Raw genomic sequence first — 23,426 nt, forward strand, 5'->3', positions numbered from 1 at the left:
CTCAGTTTACATCAGCCCCCCCCCTTGCCATTTATTGTTGGTATATTTTCCCAAACCTATTTCCTTGTATATGTATGCAAGAAGTGAGGATGTGGCTAAAAAGTAATGGGAGATATGCCCTGTGTCTGTGCTTGCTTCTCTGGCCAAATTATAGATCTGTCAATCCTAGAATAGTAAAATGTATGTTATATTTTTCTAATATATTGGCGAACACAATATGAAAGAGTGGTGAAGCGCTAGTAGAGTTGTTTTTTATTTATAACTACAGCTTCATAAAGTGAAAAACAACTGTTCTAAGAAAAAGTAACTATGCAAGTATTAAGTTTATTGGATAAAAAATTCCAGTATTAGCATTAGACAAGCATAACTGATTGAAAAATGATTTTTGTTCCCACAAGTGCTTATCTAATGCTTATATTTCTGCCTGTTATTGTAAATCATGACACAGTTGAAAGTTGTTGGTAAAATGCTTTGTTAAAAAAATAGAATATAGTGGAATACTTTCTTACTGTCCTAATGTTCATGAACATATTATAACATTTGTTAGTTGTGGAGCAGAAAGTAATAAGGTATACAGAAGCCCTAAATATTTTCCTTTTCCTCTTACATTAATTATAGGACAGTGATGGTGAACCTATGGCACGCGTGCCACAGGTGGCACGCGGAGCCATTTGTCAGGGCATGCGCGCACTGGCCAGCTGAGTTCACCCTTTTTAAAAGCCATTTTTCGCTCTCCTCAGGCTCCAGAGGCTTTATAGGAGCTTGGGGTGGGCAAAAAGAGCCTCCCCTGCCCCCCCGGAGGCTCTCCGGAGGCTTCAGGGACCGTCCGGAGGCTTCCGGTTTGCTCGGAGGGTGGTTTTAAGCGCTCCAAAGGCATCGGGGACCGTCCGGAGGCTTCCCTGAAGCCTTTGGAACCCTTAAAACGACCCTCCGAGCAAACCGCAGGAGACTTCCGATTTTCTCGGAGGGTCATTTTAAGCGCTCCGAAGGGGTCAAGGAAGCCTCCGGATGGTCCCTGAAGCCTTTGGAAAGCTATAAAGCATCTGGAGCCTGGGGAGGGCAAAAAAAGCATGTAAAAATGGGGGATCCCGCCTGTAGTACGTGCATGCGCACTGGGGGGAGTCGCACATTGCATTATGGGTGCGGCACGCCCGCACACGACCCCCCTGCGCTCCCCCCACTTGTGGCACGCGAGCCAAAAAAGGTTCGCCATCGCTGTTATAGGACAAATAATGTTGCCTTTGGCAAAATGAACTTCATGTTAATAATTTTTCCCCTATCTTTGTTTTTAATTTATATAACTTGAAGTGAACACTAAGCTGATAAGAAGTTACAGAAATATAAAGCTGATCAATAATCAACAGAAATGTATACTGCATTTCATATGCTAAGCCATGTTGGCGAATCTTTTCGGCACTTAGGGCGGAAATGGGAGTTCATGCGCGCATGCTGGAAGTGCATCCGCCTGGTGCGCAAGCTGATCTTCTGGTTTCTGGTGCACATGCATGCGCAAAAACTAGCTGGTCAGTACACATGTGTCCACTGTAAACCAGAAGTGGACACCGGGAAGATGCCCTTTCCGCCTTCCTACATTGGAATGAAAAAGACACATTAGATTATTTTCCAGATTTTGTGAGCAGTTTTTAAGTTGACTTTGCATGCTGTAGGAAAAATTAAAGTTTGCTTTCATCTTACAATAACTGAATTCCATTTGATGTGAGTTTATACATTAATTATGGCTTTTTTTAATAAGCTAAGGCTAAAAATCCTGGTTTAGCACAATAAGTGAATATAGTCTTATAGAGAAGCTACTTTACTTTGTATAACTGAACTTTTAAAAATGAGTAGCATGTTTCTTATATGTTTGAAGGTTGTTTATTTAAATAATCAATAGTTAAGATTAGCAATGTTCCCACTTTGGACTTCACTAGCACAGTGATAATCAAAAGTGGAATAATTTTTTTCATTATCTTACTTCTGACTTTATTAGAGAAAAATAGCAACAGAAAGTCTTTTTCAGTATTGGGATAAGTGTCCTAGTGTTCTTCATTTGCTTCCATTAGCAATAAAAACATGGACAAGAGTTAAGAGATTATAAAAGCTATACAATTATTTGTTTGGAAGGTATAACTTTTGCTGGTTACATTTTTAAAAAAAAGCTAAATGGACGCAATGTTCATTGTAGGACCACAATTCCAAGCCTTTATTTAGAAAAAATAATTATGTATTGCATTAAAATATTACTTTTTTATATTAAAAAAATTGGTTGCAGGCAATATTCCTATGCATAATAAGCTAAATTAATGTGGTAGAATCTTGTACCGTTTCCCCCCGAAATTACGACATGTCCTGATAATAAGGCCATGCCACATTTTTCTGGTGGGCAAAAATATAAGCCCTCCCCAGCAAATAAGCCCCCTGGACAACCCACCACCTCCAGACAGGCAGAGCGCCGCTCACCAACCTAGCAGTATCCCGAAGGTGCCGAGCCGCGGGAACCGGGGGAGAGGAAAAGGTGATCGCGTTGCTTAGCACCTTCCGGATACCGCTAGGTTGATGAGTGGCTCTGTGCGCAGCTGAAGAAGGGGGTTGCCGGGCGGCTGCTGTCTTGTGAGCGGGCTCCCAAAGAGCCGGGCACAGCCTTATGGGCGAATGGCTGTGTTGCGGTGTCGCAGCAGTGCAACACAGCAGCCATGAAGCGACCACCCTCATGAGCAGCCACCCGACAAACCCCCTTTCCAGCCAGGCACAGCGCCATTCACTGACCATGGGGTATTGGCAACCTGCGTGAGCGCCTGTTTGGCGCCGCCCAGCTCCTGCGACTTGGTGCCTTTTTAATGGCAGTGAATGGTATTCTGCACGGCTGGAGCGGGGAGTTGCGCGAGCGGCTGTTCCGCTCTCGCTCGTGTGCCGCCCAACCTCACAATGTACTGGTCCAGCTCTCTCCACAGAGCCAGGGGACCTCTGCTACCGCTGCATGGCTTTTTCTGCGGCTTCCAAACCGAGTTTTCCGGCAGTGGCCGCTCTGGGCGTACGCTATATGGTTGTACGCTCTGCCGGCAACTAGCCCACAACCATAGAGTGTATGCCCAGAGCAGCCACTGCCAGAAGCTCGGTTTGGAAGCCTCAGAAAAAGCCATGTGGCGGTGGCAGCAGCACAGGTCCCCTGGCTCTGCGGAGAGACCTGGGCCAGGGCATCATGAGGCTGGGAGGCGCGTGAGCGAGAGTGGAATAGCCGCTCGCGCAACCCCCCTCTCCAGCCATGCAGAGCACCATTCACTACCATTTCGAAGGCGCCAAGCCGCGGGAGCTGGGCGGCGGCAAACAGGCGCTCAAGCAGCTTGGCAATACCCCTAGGTCAGTGAATGGCGTTGTGCCCAGCTGGAAAGGGGGTTTGTCGGGTGGCTGCTCATGAGTGTGGTCGCTTCATGGCTGCTGTGTTGCGCTGTCGCAACACAGCCATTCGTCCATGAGGCTGTGCCTGGCTCTTTGGGAGCCCATTTGCAAGATAGCAGTCGCCCGGCAACCCCAAAACAATAAACCCTCCCCTCATAATAAGGCCCAAGCCATATTTTGTGTGTAAAAAGAAAACAAGACCCTGTCTTATTTTCGGGGAAACACGGTAGATTTCCCTCCTTGCTAAAATTCCAAAGCTCCCTATAAACATTTCTTTTTTTTAATACTTACCAACTATAGGCTTTGTAAATCCCTTTTATATAAACGTTCTTTATCCCTCATTTAAGGACATAGATATAATAAACTGCAGCGAGTTACCTAGACAAGAATGAGAGGAATTCAGGCTTTTCTCCCATAGCTTGAAAGGTCAAATTCAACTGGACTGCTATTTCTTTTGTTAGCATTTTGGATTGGGTGCTGTCCTATCAAATGTTTTATTGTTACTTTCTTTGGATTTTGTTATCACCCTGTGTTTGTAATATGTATTCTTCTGAAACATTTTGCATGATTATTAAATTATAGAGGCAAAATAAGAGAGCAGGATATATCACTCTTCCTTTGAAGCTGAATCTGCTAGGCTTTGTTGCTTCCACTGTGTACATTGAACAGCAATTCTGTTAAGATGTGGCAGGGTTAGAGAGGCATCCTCCACTAGATATCTGCTTTTTGTCTGGATTTATCCATATGGATATATCAGAAAAAAAACCAACAATATAAAGCCATATCCACATGCTACCATGAACCACAAAATAGCCAGCCACATTTTAGCCTACTATGTTAATGCTTGTCAGTTTAAATTAGCTAATTGAGAAAAATGTTAAGTTAATCATGGGTGAGCAGTTTACATCAAGAGAGCCATTGTATGACTTAGAAAATCTCTGTTCTTCCATTTTTATTTACACATGTCTGAAAATGAAATGTACTCTTAAAGTTGTAAAATAGATTATGTTTTGCATACGAAAATTGTTCTAAAATTGTCACCAATGTTTTCCAGCTTTGCAAATTTATCAGTTCTCATAATGACATTTTAAAACCAATATACTGTACTAAAGTCGGCAGGAGTAATATCATGTAAAACTGGGATGGCCCTCTTACCATTATCCAAGCCGGTTGTGCTTCTGGTTCATTTGGTGAATCTTGAATTCGCCAATTCTGATCTAAAGGAGTTAGTGAAGCAAAAAATTTATATAAAGTAAGTGAAACGTTTAGGGATTGTATCATCCTCTGATCAGTGAAATTGCTGGATTATAACAAGATTGAGGGAAAGGAGCAGCTGAGGAGAAATAATGGAATTGAGGACAGAAATTGTATCCGGTTTCAACTACAACCCATATTTATAAGCATTTTTCCAAACACTTTGCTCTTTTAATTGGTAGAAAATTGTGCTAATGATAAATAAACACTCAACAGATTTAACTGATTTATGTTCAAGTTGATATTTCTCAGCTAGGCTATGCTTTTGCATTGGGCCTTAGATCAATTGATTGATATCAGATATAGTGAATTGTATGCCAAATAGATCAGGGCACTCTTTAGTTCTACAGCTTTTAAGGTTATGCTTCATTTTATCATTTTATGTTGTTCCTAGTTATAAGTGCATAAAAAGTAATGCTACGGTTACGACTATTTTCAGAAATAATTTCAAATGAAGTCAGTACTTTGAAAGAGGCCTATATCACTTTACAGGCATGGGCTGATTTTTCTAGAAATTGTCTCTTCCAATTTAACAAGATGTAATCCATGATTACATATATTTATATTAGATGACTGTAACGGAATATCCTTGAATGGAAAATTGCTGCCAGTGATAGAGAAACTATGTGTATCAGTATTCCTACCTAAATAAGAAAATAAGAGTTTGTAGATAACCGTATCAGTTTTGAAAATTCTCAGCTATTAATCTTTTGTAGCATAAGTGTCCCAAATTTTTGTATCAATGTAAAGGTTAAAAATATTGGAACTCCTGTTTGGCCAGAACCTAACGTATTTTTCGGAGTATAAGACAGTCCTTTTTCCCTCAAAAAAGAGGCTGAAAATCTGGGTGCGCCTTATACAATGAATACAGCATTTTCTGCCTCCCGAAACCCCGCCCCCTTCACCAAAATGGCTGTACAGAGCCTCTAGGAAGCTTTTAGAAAGATCCTGGGGGTTGGGGAGGGCAGAAATGAGCCCTTTTTTGCTCAATTCTACCCCCCCCCCAGCCCCCAGGAGCACTCTATAAGTTTCCTAAAGGCTATCAATGCCTAATTTTTAATGAAAAATGGGCCAGTTTTTGCTCATTTTTGCCCCTCCCCACAGGAGCACTCTGCAAGCCCCCTAAAGGCTATTCATGCCTTTTTTGGGGGGAAAAACGGGCCCGTTTTGGGGAGGTTTGAAGAGTACAAAAACTTTTTTTAAAATTTGCCTCTTCAAAACCTTGGTGCGTCTTATACTCCAGTGAATCTTATGCTCCAAAAAATACAGTAGTTTTTCAGAAGTTATATATCTTACAGGTTGTCATAATACCTATAGTAGTTTTCAAGGTCAAAATTATCAAAGGATAATTTGCTATTTTTGTCAGAACCTTTATGCATTTTTCTTGGAAAAAATAGTGGTTTGCTATTGAAAAGTCTTCTGACTATACATGTAATAAATGATGATATTTTACTTGTCATTCAACCAGTGGGATTTGTAAATTCATTAGTAAATTCTGAATAATAAATAAAATATTGCATATTTTGTAGAGCTCCTGAAATCATCTTGGGTTTGCCATTTTGTGAAGCAATTGATATGTGGTCACTGGGATGTGTGATAGCCGAGTTGTTTCTTGGCTGGCCTTTGTATCCAGGAGCTTCAGAATACGATCAAGTAAGTCTTTGCTGATATTCAAACAATACTGGCTTTAAACTACTATGCTAGCGAATACATTTCATGAATCCAATAGGTTTTGCTTTTGAGTAAATATTAGTTGATATTTGTACATGGGCTAAATGAGAGCCTCTTAAGTCATTGCCCCTGGACTTTTGCTCTGAGAACGATTGATTGGGGTTAATCAATAAGCACCGATTCTTCTCAGATTGATGCATATAACTTTGTGCTTAACACATTCTTATTATTTCTGGTTATTTTTAGCATGTGAGTTTTTAAGAAAAAATATAACCTTATAAGACATCATGTAAAATATCTTTCATTTTGTCTTCCCCCATCCTATTTCATGATCCCATGTTATAAGAAAAATGCAAAGAACTACTAGGCTATGGATTATCCTTTTGAATTAATGGTGTAAAGTCAGTACTGTTAAACTAACAAGCATATTTTCCTGCTGCTGCTTCACTTAAAGAAAGAAAGCTAGCACTTACAGGGTTACAGAATTTTCTGCCTGTATTTACAGCACAGTTGCCTGCTCCATTCTCTGACAAGAAAGATTATTGCCAACTATCTGTGTGTGAGCATAACTATATGCAAAGTATGGTTATAACTATACATACATGATTTCATTAAGTCATGTTTGCTCTGAGGCAGACAGGGTTGTGGAATTGTTCTCCTTGCTGTGACCAATCCAATTCTTTTTCCTCTCAACTGTTCAAGTGAATATTTACACTCCAAAAATTCACTAAAAATGAAGAACTTTCCTCCTCATACATTGGTTAGATATTAGTCTCCTTTTAACTACACTTGCACATGCACAGGTGGTCCTCAAATTCTAACCTTTTGTTCAGTGACTGCTCAAAATTGTGGCAGTGCTGAACAAGGTGACTTACGATGAGTCTTTAGAGTTCTGGCCATTTGCAGTGTCCCTGTGATCATTGCAATAAACCATAGTCATGTGATCACAATTTCCAATGTTCCATTCTGGTTTTCCACAAGGTAAGGTAATGGGGAAACCAGTAGGAAATCACCTTTGGTCTCATTAGGTCCACACCTAATGAACTGCATGTTCCTCATTTGACTATGACAGTTCTGGGACTGCCAGAATTGCTGTTCCCAAGTGTTTACTTGCTATTGTGCTTTATGGTCATATTGCTTAGTGATAAAGTTCCTGTTACCAATTGCTGTCATAACTGCTGGACTATCTGTATCCATTTGCACCTCATTTCTTTTTAAATATAGATGGTGTACATGTAAATATTTTCTGTTATTTACAGCTATTCTAAATTGGTCTGAAATCTACGTGATATATTTTACTTCCATTGCTATATGTACAAACAGAAGGGAAACCTTTGCCTTCCACAGGCGTTTTATTAGTAAAATATCTCAAGTCAAGAAGTCTAAAAGTTACAATAAATTTATATAAAACAGGCCTGCACAACTTGTGGATGGGAAAGGGTCGCATTGGTACCTTAATAATAATTATGGCCCGCAGAGAAATAGCTGGTGCAAAATTGTAGCTTGAAGTGCTGGTAAGGCCCAAAGGTATTGGAGGATTCCACAGCATGTCATATGGAGCAGCAATCCCCCCCCCTCCCAAGTGGTAGCACATCCGTCCTGGTGATAGCAGTATTTGGCAGCAATGGGTTTATGAAGTTTTTTTTAAAAATGGGCTGAACCACACAACACTCGGTCAGCCACATGTGGCCTGCTATCTTTTTTTGCGCAGGCCCGGTAATAGAAATAGTGTCTTAAACACATAACTTTCTATAGGAAAAAAATAGTAGTAATGTGTGTAAAAGAAAATGTCGAATAATTTGGGTGATTTCCTGGTAAAAATTAATACGTTTATTTCTAAAACTCACTGTATTGAATGAATATCAAAAAGGATGACTCCAGATGACTTTTAGATGTTACAACAACATGGAACACTAACCTTAATGTGAATATCTTATGAACATGACATCTTCAATACCCCAAAATAGAATGCTTGAAAAAAGGCATGAAAATCTCATTCATATATTAATGAATTAGCAAAGTTGAAAAATAAGTTGAATAGTTTTTTAAGGAAAACAATTATGATTGAACATAACATTGTATTGTGTTCCACATAGCTCATTTATTAAGAACAGCTGGAAGATTCTGTTCATGGTTCCATCAAAAGGTTTGATTCACAGCAGAGGCCAAAAGTTTTTCTCCATGGAAGTAATCAAATTATGTAATTCTCTCCGAGGGGAGTAAAACTTCCTCACAAAAAGCATTTGTAGGATACTAGCTGCCTAGAACAAAACCAGTTTCTTTTGTAACAGACTGTGTTTAAAGTCCTTGTGTCATTATTTTTGAATTGATAATTTATTGTAATATGCTTTATTCAACTATTGCATGTAAGCTTGCTTTTATTCTTCTATATACATCTCCATATTCCTTTGAGTGGAATAATGATATAAAAATAAAATTTCTAGTCCTATACATAATATTAATAATTGTTTGTTGATAACATCAATATTATTTTTCTGTTTCAGATTCGTTACATTTCACAAACACAAGGACTACCAGCAGAGTATCTTTTGAGTGCGGGAACGAAAACAAGCAGGTTTTTTAACAGAGATCCAAATTTGGGATATCCTTTGTGGAGACTAAAGGTTTTTTCCCTTTTAATTTCTTTTTTTCTTTAGATATTTAATTTCTTTCTTTTTTTTCTTTAGATATTTAACTTAAGTTAAATCAATTACAAGCAATACATGTAAACTAATAAGTAAACTATCGATATTCCATTCAGTAGCATTTTGTCCAGGGAAACATCAGCATCTGAACATCAGGAGTAGAATATTTATTAATTGCCTAATTACTTGTTGGAGTGTATAACTGCAAACTCATTAAGTAAAGGAGGCCTAAATAGTGACTCTGCGTATATAATATACCATAATGTGATTTGATTTTGATTTAGGATTATAAACCTATCCTTATGGGATAGTGGATTAGTCATAAATGTGAGCTACTGTAGTTTGTCCAAGAAATTATGTGATTATAAATCTGGCCATTATCTATAAAGTATCCTGTCCAAAACTGGATCTTTTATGTACTAAAACCAGGAAACCATTGGTGGAAAACAATGAGTGATAATAGAGGCTGGAAAAAAAAGGCTTGCCACAGTGAGATTCTTTAAAACTGTCTCTAAGAAAATGCTTCTACAGTGCATTTGTCCAGTAAAGCAAGATCTATAAATAAAAATATTTAATATTTGATGCAAAAGGGCGTTCTGCATCGAACCTTGGGTTTTTTTGGAATTTACAACAGACATGTCTGTAGAAAACACATTTGTCTCATGAAAAACAATCAAAATAGTTTCTGTAAGATTTAAAGCAATCTAAATTGATTTTGAAGAAAATTGTAAAGTTCAAATGTCTTTGGCCATTTTCCATAAACACACATTGTATTTGCTAGTTATTTTTGCCCTGATTGTAAAGCTGTTTTCCTGATTTAAAACACACTTTAGACCTAAGCTTTTCAGAAATTCTGTGAAATCTGCAGTATTTCAGGCTGACCTACTTTTGTTTTATTGTACTAAAATATTAAATCTTGATAAAAAAAATTGTAACTTCCATTTTATTTGACAGACTCCAGAAGAACATGAGTTGGAAACAGGAATAAAATCAAAGGAAGCTCGGAAATATATTTTTAACTGTTTGGACGACATGGCACAAGTAAGCTGCCAATAAAAAATAATATTGCCTTTGAAAAGTACAGGTATTAAATCCAGAGAAGTACTAATTTACAGTTGTTTTACATAGAAGCTAATTGTGTTCCCTTTCTATTATCCCCCATGGGGCTATACAACTGGTCTCTTTAGTATACCTGAGGATAATTCTTAGTAATTTGGCAATTATAAGTAAATAATTTTAGGAAAACCACTTAACATCTGGTAGACTTTTCTTGAACATGCACTTTAAATGAAAGGGCAATATTTCTTTTATGTTAAACATTTGTTAAAAACAAATCAAGAGAAAATTGGAGTAAAGTAGAACTACATTTCTCAAGAACTTAAAAGATTTAAGTATTCTTTATTTTTCCTGCCGTAAAATTTGTAAGTTGAACAAAAATCTAAACAATTTAAAAACTTTTCCACAAGGTAAATATGTCTACAGACTTGGAGGGAACAGATATGTTGGCAGAGAAGGCTGACCGAAGAGAATATATAGATTTGTTGAAGAAAATGTTGACAATTGATGCAGATAAGAGAATTACTCCGCTGAAGACCTTGAACCATCCATTTGTGACAATGAATCATCTCCTGGATTTTCCACATAGCAACCAGTAAGTTTGTGGACCAGATAAATGATGCTATTTATTCAGATTTGTAATCTGCTTCTTCTTGTTTTTTGGACAAGTAACAAACAAGCAACAATAAGTATTATCTTTAGATAATCTCAGAAAGTGTTTAAATTAAATAAAGTAGTGGATTCACTAAAATAAATTCCTAAACAATAGTTTTACTATGATGTTATTCAGCCACTTCTAGAAATCTTGTTATAATAGCAAATTATTTCCTTTTTAAATCTTGGCTTTCCAGTGCCATGTATTGATTTCTCATAGACAGGTAAGTTTTCGCTAGTACAAAAGAGAAATCTGGTAGTAATGTATAATTTGCTAGAAATATTTTGCTGTATAGTATATTTTGGAATAGGAAATACTTGGTTTTGTTTGTACTGTGGAATTGTGTTGGAGAAGAATAGCAGGTACAGTTACTTGGGCAATTATCAAATTAGATTTCAGAAAAAGCCCAAGAAACTTAAAAGGTTTTGATGAATATTAATTTGCAGCCATTTTATTTTTAATAATCAGACATACTCTGATTATAATCTGTTAGCTAAATCGCTTCATATTCTCTTTTAGTGTGAAATCCTGCTTTCAGAATATGGAAATTTGTAAACGAAGAGTTAATATGTATGACACTGTTAATCAAATAAAAAGCCCATTTACGACACATGTCGCACCAAATACAAGCACAAACCTCACTATGAGTTTCAACAACCAGCTGAGTACTGTTCATCATCAGGTAAATCTGTTCCTTTTTGTTTCTTTTGATAAACAGAATCAAAACAAAACTTTTTGTCATTTCCTGGAATGATCTTCCTAGTAATTGACTTGTTTTTAGTGCAGTAGCTTCAGTGAATTTCATTTGTAATTAGCCCAGTATTTGGTAGACATAGCATTTGTTCCAAACATCTATTATGAGTGCGTATGAGTTCTAGATCCCTTTCAGGATGAGGTAATCTGATGAGTTAAGGCTGATTAAGAATGTGATTGACATCTGCAGATGTTTTTCGCCTTGTTGTTTTCATTCGTTTAATACATATGTTAAATATTAACAGTTTCAAGTTCTAATGATAGATTATCTTGTTTTTCAGGCTAGTGTTTTGGCTTCCAATTCTACAGCTGCAGCTACTCTTTCTCTAGCAAATTCAGATGTTTCACTGTTGAATTATCAGTCTGCTCTCTACCCATCCTCTGCAGCACCAGTTGCTGGTGTGGCACAACAGAGTGTTTCGTTACAGCCTGGAACAACCCAAATTTGCACTCAAACAGACCCATTTCAACAAACATTCATTGTATGTCCTCCTGCCTTTCCAAGTAAGTGTGTTTTTATCCTGACATACTATTTCTGAATATCCATGACACCATAATTTTAATAGGGTTTTAAAAAGATAGAAAAAAGTGCTGTCTCTTTATGCATTAAAATCTACATTTTCTTACCTTCTGAAATAAAAGCAAATGATGTGAAAAAATACCTAGGCAACCCATATTGATTTTGGGGCTTCTAGGACAAAACTGGATTTTCTAATATAGAAAGTAGTACCCTAAGTATGGTATGGTAGATATGATATACATTTCATAATAGAAGGAAGCAGCATGGTTCACTTAATGGCTATTTCAAAAAAACGTTTTCTTGACTGCTTCATAACTATCTTACAAACAGAGGCCAGTATCCCCAACTTTTTTGATCCTGTGGCATACTGGGTACCTTGAGAACATAGTATCAGTTGTCATGGATTACTAGCTTCTGGGGTGGTTGAAGCTTTTTCAGTATTGATAATTATGACCATAACCTGCACCTTTTTAATGCATCATCTTTGGAAAGTAAGCTGTGAAACATGTTTGGGTAGTTATTTGTGATCTTAATTTCATCCAGCTGGTCTTCAGGCAACCACAAAGCATTCTGGGTTCCCTGTAAGGATGGACAATGCTGTTCCAATTGTGCCACAAGCGCCAGCAGCTCAGCCCCTGCAGATCCAGTCCGGAGTTCTTACACAGGTAAAAGTGGGGGGGTGGGGCGAGTAAAACAAAATGTCATCGATATGTTTGGATAATATATGTGGTGTATTCTCAACTGAATTGAGAACCAGAAATTCCTAAGTCTTTTAAAAATCATTAGTACTATATTAAGGAAAATATAATAAAATATTTCTTTGTCTGATGATTTCTTTACTTAAAGGTTTGGCCTTTTTAAATGGACTTTATTGTCCAAGACCAAAACTTTAGGCAACTTTCATTTACAGGTACAAATCTACCATTGTGCCTAAAACAGAATGTATTAGCAACTGTTATTCTGGAAAAGATATGTTTTAATTGGCTTTAATTGCTTGCCCTAAAATTACAAATAATATAAGATTTAGTAGAAAGCAGAAAAAGATGTTGTCTATCACTATTGGTTCAATTAAATTACACTTTCCCATCAACTTTCCCATTCACTTTAGGAGTGCTTTTTGCATTTGTTCTGTTCCTTGATGCAGAGAAAATGACAGTCACACATAATAACAAAGTTTTAGACTTACTACTTTGATAATATTAATTTGCTGTCCTATAAAAACAAAGAAGTCTCTGCTCTCAGAAGCCTTTTTTGTTGTTGTTGTATGTTCATTGTTAAAATGGGATGTTTGTTCCGGAACAGAAGATTTTGAAATAAGCTACATACATTACTTCCTAACTTAATTGTATTATCTTTGCAATGCAGCTTTGGTTACATTATTGTAAACTCCATTTAGGTCAGGCATGAATAACTTAAAGAGAGCAACTTACCCTTTTTTATTTGCATTGCAGAAGGCATTTGGAAGCACTTAGGCTAGCATAATACAAATCCAATATTGTATTCAATATGAATACAACAAATTCTTTTCTCGGTTTTAAGATTTTTGTGGTGAAATATAATATAATTATACCGGCAGAGCAATTGAATTGCTCTATTTTTAAGAGAAGATCAATAGGATTTTTTATATCAAAACCCAAAATGCTGGTTTAACAACTGAATGCTTTCGGTATGCCATTTTAGGAATTATTTCTGTTTCCAATCCTTCCCTGCACTTACGCCCCCCCCCCCCCAATTAATTTTTGTTTTAAGTGCACTAAACACAAACGGCTTGTTCATGGATATGAAGAAATACTTGTTACCAGTATATACAAGTTGGAAGAAAAGCCTATTGATTTTCAGTGGATACCTATGAATTCTGCAAATCACTCAAAAGCGCCCTTAGTATCTTTGGGGGAAGCCTTTCTGGCCCTGTTACCGTAGTACATTTGTTTCACTCATTGCCTAATCTACATTTCAGGGAAGCTGTACACCACTAATGGTAGCAACTCTTCATCCTCAAGTAGCCACCATCACGCCGCAGTATGCGGTACCCTTTACTCTGAACTGCGCAGCCGGCCGGCCAGCGCTAGTAGAACAGACGGCTGCAGTACTGGTAATTGCCTCCCTTGATTGTGTTCACTAACGGAGTTTTTGTTTTAACTTAGACTTGCAGAGGGCATGGAAGCATGTGCCATCTTGTGGCTGTGTTCTTGCTACATCTTAATGTCTTGTTGTTTTTACTCCCCAACATTGCTGAAGCACTGTCTGACTCTGATGTTTAGTGTTGCTCTGTAAAGAATCCAGATTCATTGACTGTTGTTCTTTGCTAGCTAGATTGCTGATCAAGCTCTTCTCCTAGTTTGGAAAGAGCAGTAATGTACTTCTTCTTTTCTGTACTCTTTATCTTTTTTTTTTAATTTTGCTGATTGAAAACAATAGTAATGGTCCTTAGTTTGATTCTGCCATTAATACCTGGGTAGCCATGTCTTGACAAATTTAGGGTTTGTTTTTTTTTTAGTTTCTTTGCACATACAGATGTGTTAAGCATAGGAAATCTATAATATCATTAAATCCTTTATTGATTTATGGCTTTAACAACCCAGATTTGTTAACCTACATGAAATGGTTAGCAGCAACCCAAATCTCTCTGGCCTCTCATTACCCTTGACCAGTATGCATCATCCTTAAATAGATGCTGCAACCCACCCGTGCTTTTAGTTCCTTTTACATGTCTTGGTTGAGATTAAAGGTGAGCTCTTCCTATCTAAGCTATATCTTAGAGTAGTTCTTTAATTCTCTAGGGTGGTTTAAAAAAAAAGCACACTGCGGATTTCTCAATTTTTTTCTTTCTCATTCTGGATTTCTCTGATTGGAATTCATGCTTTGTAAATCCCACAAAACAATCAATTAGAAACCCCAGAATCAGATCAGTGAAAAACATGGAAACATTGCAGTGCACTTGAAGTGGTAATGTCCTCACATGTCTTGCCAAACACACTCCTATTTGTTGCATACTCATTGTCTCATGTTACTTTAAAGTGATAATTTGCGAGCATCTTTCTCTTCCAATGGAGAGAAAAGGGGCATTGTTGTCTTTAGTCAGAACAAGTCTCACCAAGATGAGTAACTGGACCCTCTGACATTGCTACTGTTGCTCCAAGGAATGTTTCCAAGGCAAGATAGATTTTTTTTAAAAAAAATTGTAACTGCATGTGTTGAAAGGATCACTACAAATTTCGTAGTTCTCCATTCTTTCTATTACTCAATTCTAGCTAAATTTCATAATTGAAACATATGGAGTACATCTAATAGAAAAATCTTTGATTATTTACTATCGGAAGACTATTTTGGATTTTTTAACCAATAGTCTAAACTGTCCTTTGGATTTACTGCTAAGAGACTGAGACCAGAATGCTATATACTCTGCACTCAAAATTCATTGGATCAGAAAATTAAAATCTGAAAATAGTATAAATTAATACAGATTAAGACCTCTTGTCTCACAGGAAAGGGAAAGCAACTATGGAAGACACAGGCCATTTGAATTTCTTTTCTATTTGTGTTCCTTCTATCTTTTGAGATTTCTCAAGACCTAGCCTTTATGTTTTTGAACAGTTTTCAGCTTTAAGGATTAAAAACTGGATTTTAATAAATCCCTAGATGACATACGTGGAATTAGAATCAGCAAAGCATTCAGAACAGAAACATTTCAAGCTTGAAACAATTGTTTAGGGTTCAAATGAAATGCATCAACCTTAATAAAAATGTTCCAACTTTGTTTCAACCAGTCTGGAATCATTTTTTTAGCTTGGAGCTGAGCTGTTTTGAACACAAATATTGGACTTATGGAATGGTCAGAACAATGTGGGAACATTGAAAAGTGGAAACATTCTGTTTGAGCTTGAAACAATATTGAAATGTTTTCTGCGCCTCTGCTTGGAATACTAATTGCTATGCTTCTGTGATACGATGACACAAAACATACCTTCTAGACTAAATCCACTTAATCTTATCTGAATCCTACCTTTCTCTCCATGGATTTTGGCTTCTAGGCTTTTGCCTGAAATGCTCACCTTTAGTGCTTTCAACACTTCTCCCTTTTGCCGCTTCATCTAAGTTTACGTTAGCCATTTGCTAAGCTTTGCATATTTTTGTCCCTCCTCTGTCAAAACAGTTCGTCGCTTGGAAAGCCCGATTTCTGCCTTCTGGTGGGGACATTAGATCTCGCACTGTATTAAACTCTCTGCTTTGTCTTGTGCAGGTGTTGGCTTTGGAAAGAGGCATGGTGTGACTTAACATTATTCTCTTTTTTTTTTAATTATTCCGCTTATGTTGGCAGAGGGGTTAGCAGTTCTCTGCTTGAAAGCTGCTTGTTTGGAACCAGTGTTTGGAATAAGAGAATTTGTTACTTGCAGAAATATGTCATTTAAAATTGCATTTGTAATGTTTTCAAGCTCTATTGCAGTTTGAACTGTGTGGAATGTGATTATGAGAATTGGATTCTGGAAATATTTTATTGCAGAACTTTTTCTTGTAAATAAGTTTTTGCAAAGAGAAAACATTCTGCTTGGATGGATTTAGTAAATCCATTGTAAGCAATTCACACTGTAAACAGATTTATTATAACTGGTAGGATCTGAAAGCAAACACAAAAACTAATTGATCCTCCATAGGATTTATGTGTTACAAGCAACAGGGAACTCCTTTTATTAAAAGGAAGATGTGTTGGGATACATTCTTCATGCCCTGGAAAGGAAGAGTTAGCTATATTCTACAACATTATTCCTGTAGAATTACACAAATAAATAGTTTGCTTAATAATTGTTACAAAAAGGATGTGCTTAACCTGCCAAAGTAGGAAGAGAGATAGTTGAACCTCAGCTATCAGGTATGAGCTCCTATCCAGTGAGAAATTGTTATAGTGCTTCCGTTATAATTCAGAGCCTTTATAGTTATATAATATGTATTTAAAATATTTAAGACTGCAAATGGCCCAGCCATTTTATTTCTTTAAATCTTAATGGCTCAATAGTGGCTATGTCATTCAAGGTCAGTGATCCTAAATTTATGGATTTCATCTGATTTATGCACATTTGGCTATATTTAAAATAAAATGTAAATTTAAAATTTTTGTAAAGTATTAGCTTTCAAAAACAAATACATTATCTCCAAAACTTAGCCTAAAATTTTGCTACTTTTCCTAAAGTCTCAATCTCTCATTTCCTATTTGAAGAATCACCCCTAATTGCGGTCTTTTCTGCCTAGCTGTTTAAAGGCTAAATATATTTTCTGCAACACGGTGTGAATATAAATCTCTTACACAGTTGGTCTTATGAGATATACAATGAACAGAGTGAGAGGAATCATTTTTATTTGTATTTTTTTCATTTCCATTTGTAAAATTATTTGCAAAAATGCAGTCTCATGTCTTTATCTCTGCAAGTTAACAATATCTCATTTCTTTTACGTTAAACAACTTATTTTTTTAGTTTTTTTTTAAAGCTAATCTTAATAAATCTTTTGTTTTTCTTTTTGTTGTTTTGCAGCAGGCCTGGCCTGGAGGGACCCAACAGATACTTTTGCCTTCTACCTGGCAACAACTTCCAGGGGTTGCATTGCACAATTCTGTCCAGCCTACAGCTGTGATTCCTGAATCAATTGGAAGTAACCAGCAGTTGGCTGATTGGAGGTGAGACTTCAACCAAGCAGAAATATAAGTAGTACATAATATGAAAAAGTGTAGAAATGTTGCAGTGTTTTTGGATTATATTTTTAGAATAGATGATCAGATGTGTAATAGTAAAGTAAAAAAAAATCTTTTTATCAAGTATGTTCTTTTTATATCCCTTTGGGAAGACAGAGAGTGGGAGAAAGACATTTAGAAATATGATTGAATAGTCAGGAAATGTGTGGATAGAGATAATTTCTGTAAATGCTCATAAAAGGTAGAAAGAGATATATTTGGGCATTCTCAAGATATGCCATCATGTAATGTTAAATTACAGTTTTTTTTCCTGGAAAATAATGTACAGTTAGTGTCTGAAGTTTTAACAGCAAGGAAAGAATGCTGCGGTACAGTTATATTTTCTGTTCAAAGAGTTAGAGATCAAGCAAAACCTACTGCAATGTAGATAAAATAATTATAGATTCTTCCCATTCCAGAATTCTAATTGGATACTGTGCTCTTAAGTGTTCTGGTCTTCTGGAGTATATATGTATGTGTGAATAGATATGCTTTCAATATTGATGCCTGGTGCCTGCCTGGGCAAGTTCCTACAGTTTTGTTTGCAATGTTTTTTAGAATTGGTTTGCCCTTCCTAGAGCTTCCTAGAGAAAATGGTTGGCTCAAGATCACTCAATTTGCTTTGCGCCTAACGTGGGACTAAAACTCATAGTTTTCTAGTTTCTAGCCATTATAACAAGCAGGCTCTGTATTCTAGAATAATGTATTCTGTATTCTGGAATAATTCTGTAAATAATGCTAGGAAACTCTCTGTTATTTTCTCTCCTTTAGAAGTGCTCATTCACATGGAAATCAGTATAGCACTATTATGCAGCAGCCATCTTTGTTAACCAATCATGTGACTCTGGCTACAACCCAACCTTTGAATGTTGGAGTGGCTCATGTTGTAAGACAGCAGCAAAGTAATGTGGTACCAACAAAGAAGAACAAACACCCATCTCACAGTGCCACTAAGTAAGTAAATTATTTGTCCCAATTCTGAGTAGGAATTGGCAGACTGTATTTTTCATATACATACACTTTCCAGGATATACATACATTTTTAGTATAATAACACTATGATTATAGCAGATTAAATCCTCAAGCACATTCAAACCCAGACAGTTATAAGAACGTTCGTGTACACTAGCATTAATTTAGCACCTATAGCTGTTTCTGTATTGTTAAGTAATAAAAATGTATAATTACTGAGGAAAAGTAGAGATTAAACATTTAAATACAGAGTCTGGAACAAGCACTGATATGAGAATTTGAACATCTAAATGACATGCTTTTCTCCTGGATTGCACGTGATTATTTGAGCTGGAATAACCTTAGACCCATTCAAAATATATAAGCTCTGTTTATGCCTTTGGTGGATGAATTTATCATAATTATACACTCATCTTTCCCATAGGCCTGCATCTACTTTGGAGGTTATTCCTTCTCAAGTCTACTCTCTAATTGGAAGCAGTCCTCTGCGTGCCACATCTTCTTCCTCCAATGCTCTCCATCCAGGGCAAGAGCAGCATCAGCCCATTGTTATTCCAGATACGCCCAGTCCTCCTGTTAGTGTAATCACCATCCGAAGTGACACTGATGAAGAGGAAGACAACAAATACAAACCTACAAGGTACAGGCTTAAGCTTCTTTCAATTCATTAATGCATTACAATGAGAAAGAGAGAGTTATAAAGCTAAAAAGAAAAAGAGCCCATTGTTACATGGTTGAGTATATGATTTTTCAGGTGCAAGGAAAGTTCAAGGCTCAGTCTGACATCTTTAGATAGAATTAAAGGTGTGTGCATTGATAATTCTGGTCTAGATTGATCAATAGAGAAGGTGCCACATTGATAATTCTGGTCTAGATTGATCAATAGAGTTGAAGGTGTCTGGACTGATAATTCTGATCTAGACTGAACAGTAGATTGGTGGGATATAATACCCTTTAATAATAATGCATGTAAATTGTTAAAGCTAATGTAATGTAAATGTCATCTCGTACAGTGATACAGAGCTGTTAGATAAGTACATGTGTTTTGAAGCTCAGGGGATTCTTCATAGGTTATACAACTATAAACTTTCATACCTTTAATTTATAATCTGTTCTAGAAGTATTAGTTTTGGACTAGCTCCAAACTGTTCTTCATCATTTAAAAAGTTGCAAGCCTTGTTAAGCCAGTCTTACTTAAAGGATAATTGTGAGAATGAAATAGATTTCATATATCCTACTCAAGGCATTTGGAAAAGTGATGGGATGGTATTTAGTGCAGTTTTATATTAAGAAAAATGCAGGAGTTGCAGTTAAATGCAAAGTTCACATCCTTGTGTTCTTTGAAGCACTTTTTTGGAAACAGATCATTGACTGCATTGCACAACTGATTATTTCTTTTTAATCTTATTTGGGTTGCTGAATAGTTTGGATATGTATTTTTAAGTGTTGTAATAAGGCAATATTAAGATAAATAAGATAACGAATAAAGAATTGTTGTTTTCTCATAGCTTGGGAATGAAACAGAGATCCAATGTCATCAGCTACGTTACTGTTAATGATTCCCCTGATTCAGACTCTTCCCTGAATAGCCCTTATGCATCAGATGCACTTTCCACACTCAGGAGCTCTGGTGGTGCGCTGGAGCCAAGTAGAGGGGCAGCTGAAAGCTCCACCTCCCGTACCATTATTGTGCCTCTGAAAACACAGCTTAGTGACTGTACTGTAGCCACCCAGGCCTCAGGTAAGCTTCATTGCCTATACACTGCATTGGTCTATAATGTGGAACTGATTTTTTTGGCTCCCATTTTTATGAGTTTGTCCAGAAAAAATGTATGTATGTTTTCTGTTAGTGTTTGCACAGCTTCCATAACCAATATACCAAAGAGCAATTGTCAGGAGAAGTACATGGGCATTTCAATTATGATGGCTCATAAGGAAAAGGTTGCTTAAGTATAAATACTTTTAAAAAGATTTTTTATGATGGATATGTTCAGAGGACAACAAATTAATATAAATGCAATCTCCATTAAAAAATAACAAATGTATTAATGATCAGACCTAATGTGTTGCAAACTAAATGTTTCTCTTCAAATGTAAGAAGTATGCGTATTTGTGCATTCCTGTATTTTTATTAATACTTTGTTAAGTATTCTGGACTAATCAGTACTTTAGTTCTATATAATATAAAATCATATAAAATGGAAAATCAGAGATGTACTCAAGCTTTTATCAGGCACAAATAACCAGAACATTTGTCAAACTACAGAAGAGTTTATTATTGCTATCTATAAACAAGAATCTAGGCAACTGATGGTCAAAGCTAGATTGGCGCTAAATAAGAGTCAACAGAATTCATGAGGTTGGACTTGGATTTCTTTTTGCAGTGCAATGACTCCTAACTGATGACATGTTTCACTTCACCTTCCACTTCAGCCTGCCTCTTGTATAGTTTCTTCTAATTCAATATAATCATTTTCCCAAGTCAATTAAAAAATGTAACAAGAATTACAAGATAACAGTTGTTTAAAAATCAAATTAATAAAACAATGGAAAGGACATAAGGAGAGTAAAAGTCTCTTCTTGGTGAGCTTAATTATCACTCCAAGAAGATGATGTTAGAAATATACTCAAAAATCTGTGAATATTTTAAAATAGTTCTTTAAACCTAGCTTATTTTAAGAACAGACTTTCAACCTTATAGCTCCTCCTTTTTAAGTACTTCCTTTAATTCAGACACCAAGGAGAAAGGTTGATGGATAATTTTGATAGTTTTTCATGCAAAGTTTAAGTTTCTTCTTTTCTTTTTTATACCAGTGTTGAAAACCTAGGGGTGAGGCAAATATTTTGGGGCTGTGTTTTGCTATTTTAATACAGATAGTCCTCAACGTAAAACAGTTCATTTAGTGAACAAAGTTTCAACAGCACTCAAAAAAAACCTTAAGATTGTTGTTCACTCTTTTATAGTCACATGATCAAAATTTGGACATTTGGCAACTGACTCATTTATGATGACTGCAGTGTTTCGGGGTCAGGTGATAACTGCTTGCAACCTTCTTAACAAGCAAAATCAATGGGGAAGCCAAATTCATTTAAAAACTGTGTTACTAACTTAACAACTGCAGTGATTCACTTAACAAGAAGAAAGATGGTAAAATGAGGCAAAGTTCATTTAACAACCATTTTGCTTAACAATTCAAATTTTGGGCTCAATTTTAATCATACGTTGACTACCTGTATTAGGTGTTTTTTGAACATGCAGGTTTTCATTATTTGGGCATGCAGTAATGTGAAGGAAATAAGACAATGGACTGGATCTTAGTTAAGTGACACATCTGGGGAGTTAACATGATCTCCTTACACCCTAATAAAAGGTCAAGTCAATTATAAAACCTTATGTTCAAAATGTGATATGATAGGTTTCTTCAAAAAATGTATAGAGTATGTCCAAAGTCTAGTACATTTAGTAGAAATCAGAACATCTGATCTTGATTTAAAACTGTTCCTAAAGCTTACCTCTTTTCAACCCAAAGCTCCATCTCTTTGTCTACTCTTACCTTCAATACGACATCTACCTTCCCCAGGATTTTGCCTTTCCCCTTTGGCAATATCTTGATATAGTTATTCTCAAAGAGATTTGGACTTCATTCAGGGAGCTTTTCTTTTGAAATATTTGAAGAGTTATTTACTTTTGGACTGCATTAAAGAGGAGGATTCGTTATGGAATAAATTTGTTGATTTTTATTGTAGGAGTCTTTAGCCTGAGCAAGATCAAGCCAATGGCATCTGTAAGTGGGCAAACATCAGGATGTTGTATCACACCAAGTGGATATCGGCAACATCGGGTAGTGACAAATGGTGTACAACCACTCAACCTTAGCCAGGTATGTAAAATGATTTTGCCTCCTATATCTTGCTGCAGTGTTCACATAGTAACAGTTAGCAGTGCTTTACAGTAAAGAGACAGTTAAAAAGTAAATAGCAAAAAGAGAATTTGTGAATGATAAGAAATTTCAAAGAGCAATATTTCTAAATTTGCATTCAGTAGTGGATTTCTCTTTCTGCTTCATAACTTATGGATTTGGACAGCACCTTAAGGATCATGCAATTCAGTCTTTTGCATTGTGCAGGAAACCCTATTAAGTCATGCTCATGCCTCTTTTTTGGAATAAGATTAGGGTAATCAGGATTTCTAACCATTTTGGGCTCCTGGCTATTGCCATTGGCACCTAGTACAAATCTTAACGATGAAAAGCAATACGTTTGTCACAATGTGCAGAATAATATTTGTGTCCTAATATCAATTATAAGTTTGTTCATCAAGAGGTTTGGGTTGTGAGAAAGCCACACACATTTCATCATGTGTCATAGTTGTCCCACTCCCACTAATGACTACCATATTTTTCAGAGTATAAGACGCACCGGAGTATAAGATGCACCAAGGTTTTGAAGAGGCAATTTTTAAAAAAAGTAGGTAGGTAGATAGAGGGATAGAGAGAGCGAGAAAGAGAGATAAATACAGTAGGTAGGTAGGGAGAGAGTGAGTAGTTAGGTAGGTAGGTAGATAAAGGGATAGAGAGAAAAAGAAATACAGTAGGTAGGTAGGAAGAGAGAGAGAGTGTACAGGTAGGTAGAGGGATAGAGAGAAATAGAAAGAGATAGAGAGAGAAATACAGTAGACAGGTAGGGAGAGAGAGTAGGTAGATTAGTAGGTAGAGGGGGGGAGAGAGAATATAGTAGGTAGGGAGAGAGAGGGTAGGTAGGTAGATAAAGGGATAGAAGAGA

At 36.5% G+C, this 23,426-nt stretch overlaps 1 protein-coding gene across 3 annotated transcripts in view; it reads left to right on the top strand.

The window, feature by feature from the left end:
- HIPK1 (homeodomain interacting protein kinase 1) overlaps positions 1-23,426 on the top strand; it is a 40,288-nt gene that overhangs the window by 9,748 nt on the left and 7,114 nt on the right. For 2 of the 3 annotated variants that reach the window (XM_081947470.1, XM_081947469.1), the window contains exons 3-15: positions 6,180-6,303; positions 8,826-8,945; positions 9,921-10,007; positions 10,433-10,617; positions 11,197-11,359; positions 11,712-11,934; positions 12,494-12,615; positions 13,908-14,042; positions 17,476-17,618; positions 18,444-18,626; positions 19,069-19,284; positions 20,153-20,385; positions 22,392-22,525. In XM_081947470.1, the coding sequence (XP_081803596.1) occupies positions 6,180-6,303; positions 8,826-8,945; positions 9,921-10,007; positions 10,433-10,617; positions 11,197-11,359; positions 11,712-11,934; positions 12,494-12,615; positions 13,908-14,042; positions 17,476-17,618; positions 18,444-18,626; positions 19,069-19,284; positions 20,153-20,385; positions 22,392-22,525 (2,068 nt within the window). The remainder of the gene's footprint in view (positions 1-6,179; positions 6,304-8,825; positions 8,946-9,920; positions 10,008-10,432; positions 10,618-11,196; positions 11,360-11,711; positions 11,935-12,493; positions 12,616-13,907; positions 14,043-17,475; positions 17,619-18,443; positions 18,627-19,068; positions 19,285-20,152; positions 20,386-22,391; positions 22,526-23,426) is intronic. The other variant, XM_081947471.1, reaches the window with a different exon arrangement.

The sequence above is a fragment of the Natrix helvetica genome (assembly GCF_964273705.1).
Source record: "Natrix helvetica genome assembly, chromosome: 3".
NCBI classification, from domain to species: Eukaryota; Metazoa; Chordata; class Lepidosauria; order Squamata; family Natricidae; genus Natrix; species Natrix helvetica.